We start from the raw sequence: 12,251 nt of genomic DNA, 5'->3' as shown, positions 1-12,251 counted from the left end.
TAGGAGACTGCACCTGCCTTATCTCATTTAAACACACAGAAAATCTGTGAAGCAAGTATTTTTTATTCTCATTTAAGAGCTGATACAACCCAGGCTCAAGAAAGTTGAGAACTCTAGTTGCTTAACTTCAGTTTTTGTGCTCTTTCCCCAGATCTCCAGGGCTTTTATTTATTTACTTGCTTGTTTATTATTTAAGCACATTGTACACCCCTCTCTAGTCTCCAATTTCCCTTATGCAAACTTCTAGTATACATGATTTTAAAACAATTTTTGTGTGCCTTTTGGAAGAACTGCATGGATTTTAGGTAAGTCTTATGCAAGTCCATGGAAGGCTGGAAACTGAATAATATCCATTTCAGTTATGATGAATAATTTAAATAAAGTTGCCAAAAATTTATTTCATTGCAAACATCCAAGTTATTGGTCTCCAGAAGTGGGAGCTAATGCTATGCAATAATGGCAACAACAATGAAACTCTGATTTAAAAAAGTAAAATCTTTGAACATATGTATGCAATATCAGACAAAGCAGAGTTGCCTCTCCGTATAGGTTCCACAACAAAGCATGACAAATTAATTTTGATCTACTTGAAATAACAGAGGAGGGAGATCCCGCAGCGCTTCTAGGGAGAAAGGGATAGTGAAAGGAATGTAATTGCATTGTATCCCTTGTTACTAATAAAAGCATGAAAATAAACATATAATTGACATGCTCTTTAGTGTCTTCTTTGTGGTTTCATTCTAGTCAATGTAAACATTTTAATTTGGATTTTTATAGATTATATCCTGACCTGCAATCTCCTAATTAAATTTTCTCCACGTGGTTATAAGATTTTCACCTGGATATCAGCATTGTTTCTTTTCTTTTAAAGTCCCACCGGCCTGGGAAGGAGAAGGGACTCAGTCGACCTGCTGTCAGAATTTCAAGTTGGCCCCATCAAAACGAATCTGTTCCATACCCTGCTTTTTTTCTGTGTAGATCCACTAAGGTGCAGCGATATTACTACATAAGAGATTTTAAAATACTTCTCCTTAGCGAGAGACTTTAGGTAACCAGAGTATAGAGAAGGGCGGTGGACAGACATCCCTGCGGGTAGTAAGGGGAAGAGCAGAATCTCAAGGTCGGGAAAGAGATTTGCATTTCAGAGGACTGTTGTTGTTTCCCTCTAGGCTCTGACCTGGAGAGCGCTTTATCTGTAACCCTTTTTATGGCCCAAGAATATTCTCGCTTAGGGGCTATTTGTAAACGTGTCTAATCTCGCTCACTGTATATTACCGACCAAAGGGAGGGAAACGGTGAGAAGTTTGCTAGCAGAGTTTAGAAAGTGATTAACAGTCCATTTTATTTATTTATTACGCATTGCACAATCCTATAATAACAACAATGGCAAGGAACATCAAAGTTCTACAATTCTATCACCCTAATAAATCGCTTGTTTCTATTTTCTCTTCCATTCCCTCATGCATTAAAATATTCTGCCAAGTTCTATGCCAGTCTTAGTGATTCAAGGGCGGGTTTTATACATCCGAAATACAAATTTGCATTTTCCCTTTAAAAAAAATTATAGTTGCTTTACAATATTGTGAGTTTCAGATGTACAGCGAAGTGATTTGGTTATACAAATACATATCTCTATTTTTCGATTCTTTTCCATTAAATATTATTACAAGATATTGAATATAGTTCCCTGTGCTATACAATTACATTTTGCTTTTAATTCTGCTTTGCTTATCCTATTTCTGAAGCTGCAAAACATATATTCACAACATGGCTTTAGTGCCTACTTAATATTCCATCAACGACAGACACTTTAAAATAAATATTTCAGTTTAAGTATCCAGCATTTACGAGTAAACGCTAACACCATTTGACCTTGCACTGCACAGCCAGAAGATCGGTCAAGGTTAGACTGAGGGCTCCGGGAGGCAGGGCTGCGGCTGCGCGTCAGCCAAGGACGCGAGGAGGAAGTTAGTACACCACTCGCCCAACCCCTCCTGCACTTGCAGTCTCGCGCCTTTTCCCTCCGACCTCGGTCCCGCGCTCCAGCGGAGGGACTCCATCCGACTGCCTGTCCACTCCTAGCCCCAGGCTGTCTTTTTCCCGAGCGCCTCTGAAGGTGTACGTGATATAGGAAGTGACGCAAGGGAGAGGGCGGGACCAAACTATAAACTGCAGGTTGGGGGTGGTTATCCCACCAGAGGGTGTCGGCAAAGACTGGTGGCGGGCCGGGAAGCAGCGGACGGGGAGGTCCTTCTGTGAGTGACACGCGGCTGCTAGAATCCCGCCGACTCTCCTACCCTCCCCTCAGCTTGCGGGGGGCTGCTCGGAGCGGGCTTGGGTGCGACCCTCCTCGGTGCGGTCCAGCAGCCTGGGGAGCCGCGAGGGGCGCCCGGAGGCTGCAGCGCCTCCGGGTTGGCGGGCGGGAACGTAGCCCGCGTGGCGGCGGGAAAGGGGCTGTGGCGGGGAGCGGAGCCAGGCTGCAGGTGCAAGCGGGGTGCAGCGGCGCTGCGGGGCGGGCTGCCCGACCTTTCCCTTACCGGTGCCCTCCGCCCCTCGGCCCCCAGTCCTGCGAATAGGTTCTGTTAGGGTCCTGAGGGCGATATGAGGGGTGTTCCACTGTCGTTCTACGCCCTGCTATTTTGCTCCCGGCTTCCCAGGTCACTCGGATCCCTTTTCCTCACTAGCTCGCCCTGAGAAGATGCAGGCACTCTTGGGACAGCCGTAGGCTGCAGGCCCGGGAGCGAGGCGTCAGCCACGCTGCCGCAGCGCTGAGCCGCTCTGCGGGGAGCACGTGGCCCTTTCAGGAAGTATTCCCAGGGGACGGCTGTCGGGGTGCGTGGATGACCTTGAGCTCGTAGCCCTTGGATTCCTCGGGGCCTGCCGGGGCCGTGGTCTCATTGTTGAAAGGGACAAAGCTGTCCTCAGTAGACTGCATTACGACTGTGTCCTGGGCATGTAGACAAGGGTTTCTGTAAGCTGTATATCTGAACTCTAGTACAACCTGATCTTTCGGCGCTGCCTGTTGGCCTTGTGTGTGGGTTCTCAGTTTTTCTAAGCCGACTGAATCCCGCAGGTATTTGGATTGCTAGGCTCTTCTCACTAACAGATGGGAGACCGTAGGAATAAGACTTCTACTTTGTGAAAGCTATGGTCTAGGGGCCAAGTAAAAGCTATTTGGATTGGAATCTGCTTTTGCCATCAGGAAATTAGCGATGTGGTATCAAAGGGCTGTGCTTGACGATATAAAACGCCTTGGAAGCCCATTGTATCACTGTTGGTAGTGGACAGCTTTGTAGGCTAGTAATGGGGCGGGTGGGCCAGTTGTGACTTGACCCAGGTTAACATTTTGCCATAGGCCAGATTGTGGTGACTGGGTATGCCAAGGAAATTGATTGCTAGTGCTTTTTCTGGTAAGAAGGTTGAACGAGGAGATAGTTATCCTATTACAGAAGTATTTGGACACCTGATAACCTTTATTCGAGGCTTAGATAGGAGTTTGGAATACTAGATGCTGATTCCGTTGCTGAGCTGGGGAATTTGACCTTATTGACCAAGACATTTAAGGTGATTTCCAGAAGTGGTTGGGGTCTTAGTTCCCCAGGCCAGGGCTGAAACCTGTGCCCCTTGCGGTGGGAGTCCAGAATCTTAACCACTGGACTGCCAGGGAATTCCCTCCCTGATTTTTCTGCTTTGAAAATTAAGGTTAGGCTCCCTAAAATACTGACTGGTCCTGTGAGGTTTTTTGTTTTGCTTTGGTTTTTTCCTCAGTTTTGGATTATTGTTGTTCAGACAGTTGCTAAGTCATGTCTGACTCTTTGCCACTCCATGGACTGCAGGACCCCAGGCTTCCCTGTCCTTCCTTCACCATCTCCTGGAGTTTACGCAAACCCATGTCCATTGAGTCGGTGATGCCACCCAACCATCTCATCCTCTGTCACCCCCTTCTCCTGCCCTCAGTCTTTCCCAGCATCAGGGTCTTTTCCAAGTTGGCTCTTCGCATTGGGTGGCCAAAGTATTGAAGCTTCAGCGTCAGTCTTTCCAATGAACGTTCAGGATTGACTTCCTTTAGGATTGACTGTTTTTGTTGTTGTTTTTCTCAATTTGGGACTGTAATAGACTCAATATGTTACACAAAATCCAGAATTAAAATTTTGTCATTGATAGGAAATGTTTTCCAAAAGTCTGTATGTAGCATAGTACCCTTCAACTTGTCTTTGATGGAATGTTCTTGTTAAGGAATGGTGGTGGTGAACCTAGCCTGTGCGGAGGACTGTTGGATAGCAAACAACTCAGCTAACTCTGCCCTAAGGAGTGGTATTTACTTGCCTTTGATTACGTAGCTATTTGTAATGAAGAAAGCTCCCAGTTCACCTTGAATCCGACAACAGTTGAAAGCTCTTAAAAATGACTGAGGTCTTTTAGAGCTCTTGTGTGTGTGCCCCCTCTGTCTGCTCTCTCAGATGACCACTACACAGATAGACTGCAGGGACTTCAGGTGGTCCTGACCTTCAACTTGAGCAATCATTTTCTCAGAAAGCTAAATAAGAATGAACATTTTGCTTTGTTTTCTTTGATTCCTTCCACTACTTTTTCATTTTAGGCTCATAAAGTTAGACTCTTAAAGCTAGTAAAAACCTTGACCAGCCGTCTCTTTATAAGTCATTCTGGGTATACCCAAGCTATGTGTTCTAAGGGCCATGCAGTTTTGTAAGTTCCTGTAATCTTTTCATTTTCACCTGCAAATGCATAAGTGTCTTGGGAAACTGTTTACAAAATGGGTTTCTATAACCAATTACTTGACATCTTGGAGCTCTGCCAGGTAAAGGTTAAGGTTTTTCTACTTTTAAAAATTTCTTACCTACCCAAGCTTTGCCCAGTGAGTAGCAAGGATGGGAAGAGTCTACATCCAAGGTTTTCATTATACTCCTTTTCATATAATTTCCAAATTATATGAAATGTGAACCTCATGTACATTTAGCATGCCTTGGTACTGTTAAAAAATAAAGTTGTCTTTACTTTGTTGATTACCACATAATTCCACATCAAATTTTGTGGGATAGAGAAATCAGTCAGAGAAGGCTTCATAGAGATGGCCCTTGAGCTGATCCGGGAAGAAATGGGTAGGACTTTAAGAACAAAGGAAGAATGTTAGTGGGTAGAGGTCGGGGCTGGATTTTGTCTCATTCTGGAGAAGGTAGAGGGCAGTGAAGTTATTAGGTGGTGAAGGTCTCTAGAACAGAGAAGCAGACAGAGAAACTTCATTTATGTGAGCTCCAAGGACTTGAAACTGTGGCTTGTTTTCTAAATTGAAATGGGGTTGTATTAAAAAACATGTGTCTTATTTTTATTTCAGGTAAAGTGGAGTAGTGGCTTTGAATATGTTTTCTATGTAGGTGAAAGTGTATTTTGGTACCTAATCTCATTAGCTATATATATTTTGTACAGACCTATGATTTTTAAGACATCCCAAAGTAGCATAAGACCTCAAGATAATTACCATATTAAAAAATTAAATAGAAAATTAATGCCACATATCAAGAAAGTAGGAATAAGATGATTTGAATTTGAAAGAAGCTTGGGACTGTTGTCTAGCTATTACCTTTGTCTGCCTTCTGTCTTCCATCCCATGGCTCAGTTTAAAACATTTCTTCCATTTCATGTTCAAAACATGTGGGGCTCTGATTTTGCTTACCTGAATTTTCATTAGTGTGAGAAACTGAATATTTTTCCCAGTTATCATTGAGAACACCAAGGATACACAAGAAGCTAATATAAATAAAAATCAAGGTGATTTTGGGTTGTCTTTTGTAATAGATTGTTAGCACTGATGGTGACATCTTGAAATAAGCTAAGTAAGAGTTGTTTGGCTTATATATGTAGTCTTGTGAACTACTTGTTTATAGGTTGGTATGAAAAGTTTTTCTCCCATGCTTTTAGAGCACATTTCAGTTAGAAAAAACATTAAGGGATTCTTTTAAATAGAAAGCTTTACTAATGGGTGAAATTATTTTGAAAAAATGACTCAATTTTGTTATGGGTAAAACTTTAGGAAGAGCCTTTGTGGATATCATTTTAGATAGAATGAAAATGTGGATAGAATTGTGTTCTTCACAGATGTGGGCTTAAATGATGGAGTTAAAATGAGAATTACCGAGGGTGTGGAGAAAAGGGAACACTCTTGCACTGTTGGTGAGAATGTAAATTGATACAGCCACTATGGAAGACAGTATGGATATTCCTTAAAAAATTAGGAATAAAACCACCATGTGACCCAACAGTTCCACCCCTAAAATTGAAAAAGACACAAGTGTCCCATTGTTCATTGCAGCACTCTTTACAGTAGCTAGAACATGGAAGCAACCTAGAGGTCCATGGATAGATGAATGGATAAAAAAGTTGTAGTACACACACATGATGGAATATTACTCAGCCATAAAAAGGAATGCATGTGAGTCAGTTCTAATGAGGTGGATGAACCTAGAACCTATTATATAGAGTGAAGTGAATCAGAAAGAGAAAGATAAATATCGTATTCTAACACATATATATGGAATCTAGAAGAATGGTACTGAAGAATTTATTTACAGGGCAATGATGGAGAAACAGACATAGAGAACAGACTTATGGACATGGGGAGAGGGGAGGAGAGGGTGAGATGTATGGAAAGAGTACCATGGAAACTTACATATGGTAATATGTAAAATAGATAGGCAACCGGAATTTGCTGTATGGCTCAGGAAACTCAAACAGGGGCTCTGTATCAACCTAGAAGGGTGGGATGGGGAGGGAGATGGGAGTGAGTTTCAAAAGGGAGGGGTATATGTATACCTATGGCTGATTGATGTTGAGGTTTGACAGAAAACAGCAAAATTCTGTACAGCAATTATCCTTCAATAAAAAATAAGTTAATTAAAAAAAATGAGAATTACCTAGGTCACACTTTTTTTCCTCCTCTGACTTGATTTCTTTTATGTTACAGGCTTAATTTTGTGTCTGGGGATTGAAATAGAAATAGTGTATCTGTTTGCTCAGTAAAAAATATATTTTAACTATGCAAAATCATGACATGTGCTATTAATATCTGTTTCTTTAGACGTGCACTCAATCTCCTCATTGTTTATTTATACCTTTTATTTAGATCACTTATTTGAATGTGTTGTCACTTTAGTCTTAAAATTCATTTAAAACTAGAAACCTTGAGGAGTGGCTGAGTCAGATGCATATTAAGCTGGTAAGCCCTTTTTTCCTAGAAAAGGGTGATTAAAATTGGTTCAGGGTGGGGCCTTCCAGTTCTGGCTCTAGTGATTGGGTTTATACAGTTGAGTGCAGTGATAGTGATAAGCTTTTTGTACCAGATGGGGTGTTGATAGTGATAAGCTTTTTGTACCAGATGGGGTGAGATTGTGCTTCTAAGAGTATGAACTTTTGCTTGTTGGCTCTGGTCTTTAAAGCTTGAGGATTAAAAAAAAATTTTTTTTTTTCTTTTGTTAATAGAGTTTGATAGGAGACTTTTCTAATGCCAGTTTGTATAGTTTCTTTGCTTTTTGCTGTGTGGGTGTTAAATGTGCTATGAGTATACTTTTAGAGGAAAAGCTTTAAAATAGTGTGAAATAAATGTCTTTTTATACATCTCAACATACGTTCAAGCATCTAGATGCACTCAAACCAAATTAATTAGAAAAATCTAGATTTCAATTAATACCTGTGCTTTAACTTTTAAGACTCTTAGTTACAGAGGCATAGTTTGCTTTGAAAAAAGTTAAAAGTAATTTCTTAAATTTCTGGAGATGAGAACATGCTCTCTGTAAAACCAGTTTCATAGAAAGCTGTTGGACCTCATTTTTAGGTGATCAGTTTTCAACCTTGAACAAGTCACTTAAGGTCTCAAATAATTGGCCTTTTCATCTGTAAAATAGCATACTCTATGCTTTTCTTTTATCTATTCTTTTTGCATCAAAGATCTATCAAATCATTTGTTAGAAATTGTTCATTTAATCAGAAAGATCAGGTTTTCTCTCCTTTTCTGTTGGCATGATTTGTTACTGATTTGTGTAGCATAACCAGTCTTTGGCTTAATTTTACTTTTGTTAGTTTTTTTTTTTTTTTCAGGTGCCAGTCTATTGTCTTTTGTATTTGTCCCTTTTCTTTGTCTAGTAAATTCAGTTAAAGTGAACTATTTGAAAGTAAGTGACAGACATCACGATACTTCATGCTTAAAACCATTGGCATTAATCTCCTAACAAGGACATAGTCCTCCAGAAAATGCAGTACCATATCACAATTCTAAATCTAATATTGATACAATACTGTTGTCTAGGATATAGTCTGTATTCAAATTTCTTACTTCTCCCAATAATATCCTTCAGGCTGTCCTCAACTCACCTCATCCCCCCCTCAATTCAGTAGCTAGTCAAGGGTCACCCTAAATTTAGTTGTCATGTTAAACTATCTTGGTTAAAGATCCTTTCTAGAAAGGTGATAATATATTTAAAAGTAAACGATATATAATACTTAATGGAAAGTCCTCACTAGTCTAATACAGTGGTGTCTGTGTTGCTGCTGCTGCTGCTGCTAAGTCGCTTCAGTCGTGTCCAACTCTGTGCAACCCCATAGACAGCAGCCACCAGGCTCCGCCGTCCCTGGGATTCTCCAGGCAAGAACACCGGAGTGGGTTGCCATTTCCTTCTCCAGTGCATGAAAGTGAAAAGTGATAGTGAAGTCACTCAATCGCATCTGACTCTTAGATATCTCATTATGCTAATTCTCTGTTTTGTGTCTAGGCTCTTCTGTGTGGCAGCTCAGAATGATGGATCAAGCCAGATCAGCATTCTCTAACTTGGTATGATTTTAAGATGTATTTCTCTGTCACCAGTTTGCAAGAGTCTGAAGCATATGAAGATGCTTTTCACCCAGTAAGCAAGAAAAAATAACCAAAGCTATCATCAGTTACTCATTTATGTTTGAAGTGGTGGTCTTGAGGTGTACTAGATCTCACAAAGGAAGGTTATATTCAGTCTTGAGTAGAGTTAATTATGGAAAATCATGTAAGAAGTTTCAGGGCATAGTGAAGAGATAGTCAGATAGTTCAGATAAACTAAAGAAAGCACTGGTCAAAATGTCTATCAGTAGACATGATAACAGAAACTGAATGAAAAGGCTGAATGAGATAAAGGCCAGTGTATGAACCAGCCCTCTTATGCTATTGACAGAACTGGGCACAAGGAAGTGTGCTAGCTTGAAAAGGGAACTTTTTCCTTGAGAATGTACAACAAGTCATAGTAATAGCCCAGTAGCACCTGATCAAGCTTCCTTTAAATGTCCCAGTTCCCTTTCTTCTCCTTCATAATGCTTTCTTTTCTTTTTTTTTAAAATCTCAGTTTGGTGGAGAACCATTGTCATATACCAGGTTTAGTCTGGCTCGGCAAGTAGATGGTGATAACAGTCATGTGGAGATGAAATTAGCTGCAGATGAAGAAGAAAATGTTGACAGTAACATGAGGGGCAACCAAACCAGTATCGCAAAACCGAAAAGGTTAAATGGATATGTCTGCTACGGGATCATTGCTGTAATCGTCTTTTTCTTGATTGGTAAGAACAGCCATTCAAAACTTTAAAAATTCCTTGTTGTCAACTCTAGGAAGTTTGTTCATCCAGCTCAGCAAACATTTATGTAGTGCATTGTGCAAGATACCAGGAATACAGTGATGCCTAAGATTTTACACCTGCCTTTGAGGTTAGCCTGGTGGGAGAAGAGCAACACAGGGATCATTTCAGTGTAATGTGCAAATGTTACACTAGAAATTTGCACAGGGTATTTGTAGCATAGATGCTGGCCCTGAGGATTCACAGAAGGCTTCTGGGAAGAAAAGTTACCTTTGCTTTGAAAAGCTAACTGTTTAAAATGAAATTATTATATAATAGATTGAATGGTTTAAAATAGACAAAGCTGAGATGTGTCATTTACTTTCAGATGCCTTACAGTTTAATTTAATGCTAGCATTTGAAAATATTAACAATTCTTACAGGAACGGAGTATAAATGAAATTCTTTGAATTCACCTCTGAAACTCTTTATCCTTAGGATTTATGATTGGCTACTTGGGCTATTGTAGACGTGTGGAATCACAAGATTGTGGGAAAGAGGCAGGAACACAGCCTTCGTGCCCAGAGGAGACAGAAACTTTCGAATCAGAAGAGCAACTCCCTGGAGTACCTCGCATATTCTGGGCAGACCTCAAATCAACGTTGTCAGGAAAACTGGATGCCGTAGACTTTGCCAGGGCCATCAAGTAAGCCTGAGCTGCTTCACAAGTCCAACCTCAGTGCCTAAGCAAATACTATTAGGTGCAATGGAATAAAACAAGGGTGACAGTCTGGAGGAAAAGCTGGTTAGAACAGGCGAGACATTTTCAGTCAAGGGTAGTGAAAGTGAAAGCGTCAGTTGCTCAGTCGTGTCCACTCTTTGCGACCTCAGGGATTGTAGCCCACCAGGCTTCTCTGTCCGTGGAATTCTCGAGGCAAGAATACTAGAGTGGGTAGCCATTCCCTTCTCCAGGGGATCTTTCCAACCCAGGGATCGAACTCGGGTCTCCCGCATTGCAGGCAGATTCTCCCCCCACCCCACCCCCTTTTTTTTAAAGAAAATTCATAGGCTTTTGGTCTTTTGTCATATGGTTCTTTGTAGCCTGTTGCTTGCTGTCAGACTTTGTTCTTCTCTGATTCTCCATCTCATTCCCCTGTAAGTCATGCTGAGCCCTGCTACTATCCATAAAGGAATCAGCAGCTTTTTTCATCCTCTAGCTCAGGACTAACCAACAGCCCAAGTCTCAAGTATTTCTTGATTTCTTCTGGTTCTTACTCAACCCATACCCTAAGAAGTATCCTTCAGGTTTCTGTCTTTAGACTTTTCTTTTTTTGGCTGCACTGGGTCTTCATTGCTGCGTGCACGGGCTTTGTTTAGTTGCAGTAAGCATGGGGTGCTCATCTTTTACCTTTTGTTAACCCCGAATAGTTTCAATGGGACAATAATTCTTTTGGTCTTAAATGAGAAATCTTGGCATTTTTACTTCTTCTGGTGAATATTTTTGTGTGTACTGTACACTAGGCATTATGGATAAAGTGAGGGTGAGGCTATAGTCTCAAAAAAGATTATATAACTCATGTGATGTGTATATTTACAAAGAGTCATGAGATATCAAAACGAAGAGGAGTTTTGCTTCTGGGATATTCAGAATGCTTCAAGAAGTGAAATTGAAGCTGTATGTCTTGAATACACCAACAGTAACACTGTCTTTCATTTCGCTTAGAGCAGATCTTATGGATACTCTTTTCCCCTAAAATTACCCTAAGCAGATATATAGGGATGAGGCTTTACAGTAGATAAAGAGGTTTAATTCCTGCAAATATAGATGCTTTTTTTTTTTCTTTTCCTTCTAAGCTTGTCTCTTTCTGGTTAATCCAGAATTTTGGGTTACAGTTATTTTATTGAGTTATGCTTTTAAGACAACTTGCTTGATATTTGAGTTCAGTGTTTAAGTTAAACTTTAGTTCATTTAACAGTGAGTTTTTTCCCCTCCAGGATGCTGAATGAAAATTCTTATGTCCCACGTGAAGCTGGATCTGAAAAAGATACCAGTTTGGCTTTTTTCATTGAAAATCAATTACAGGACTGTAAACTCGGCAAAGTCTGGCATGATGAACATTTTATTAAGATTCAGGTCAAAGGCAGGTATGTTGAAAGATGGTAACCTCATTTTATAGAATTAGCTATTCTCAGGTGTGCTAATTATTGTCTGACTCTGTGACCCCATGGATTGTAGCCCACCAGGTTCCTCTGTCCATGGAATTCTCCAGGCAAGATTACTGGAATGGGTAACCTCACTCCTACCATCTTGCCTGATAGGATCTTCCTGACCTAGGGATCAAACCTGGGTCCCTGCATTCCAGGTGGACTCTTTACCATCTGAGCCACCAGGGAAGCCCTAATTATAGCAAAGACCTCCAAAATAAATAATGTATGTCAAATGCTAAATGTATTAAATCCATTTAATTTTTTTCTCAAAGATGCCTTCACTTCATTTTCCCTTAACCTTTTTTTTTTCCCCCACAGTTCTCAAAACTCGGTGTCTATAGTAAGTACAAGCGGTAATGGCAGTCAGGCATACCCAGTGGAGAGTCCTGAGGGTTACGTGGCATATAGTAAGGCTGCGACCGTTACTGTGAGTAAGGCAAAGCCATGCATGATTCTTATTC

At 40.7% G+C, this 12,251-nt stretch overlaps 1 protein-coding gene across 3 annotated transcripts in view; it reads left to right on the top strand.

Moving 5' to 3' along the window:
* The window catches only part of TFRC (transferrin receptor), a 149,533-nt gene that overhangs the window by 117,486 nt on the left and 19,796 nt on the right, over positions 1 to 12,251 (top strand). The window contains exons 1-6 of one of the 3 annotated variants that reach the window (XM_019957281.2): positions 1,990 to 2,118; positions 8,781 to 8,839; positions 9,378 to 9,588; positions 10,081 to 10,288; positions 11,578 to 11,727; positions 12,109 to 12,217. In XM_019957281.2, the coding sequence (XP_019812840.2) occupies positions 8,804 to 8,839; positions 9,378 to 9,588; positions 10,081 to 10,288; positions 11,578 to 11,727; positions 12,109 to 12,217 (714 nt within the window). In that variant the 5' untranslated portion in view covers positions 1,990 to 2,118; positions 8,781 to 8,803. The other 2 variants (XM_019957272.2, XM_019957264.2) reach the window with 2 other exon arrangements.

Source organism: Bos indicus, chromosome 1 (assembly GCF_029378745.1).
Source record: "Bos indicus isolate NIAB-ARS_2022 breed Sahiwal x Tharparkar chromosome 1, NIAB-ARS_B.indTharparkar_mat_pri_1.0, whole genome shotgun sequence".
NCBI classification, from domain to species: domain Eukaryota; kingdom Metazoa; phylum Chordata; class Mammalia; order Artiodactyla; family Bovidae; genus Bos; species Bos indicus.
Note: the sequence above shows the minus strand (reverse complement) of the source record. Positions and strands in the feature narration are given on the sequence as shown.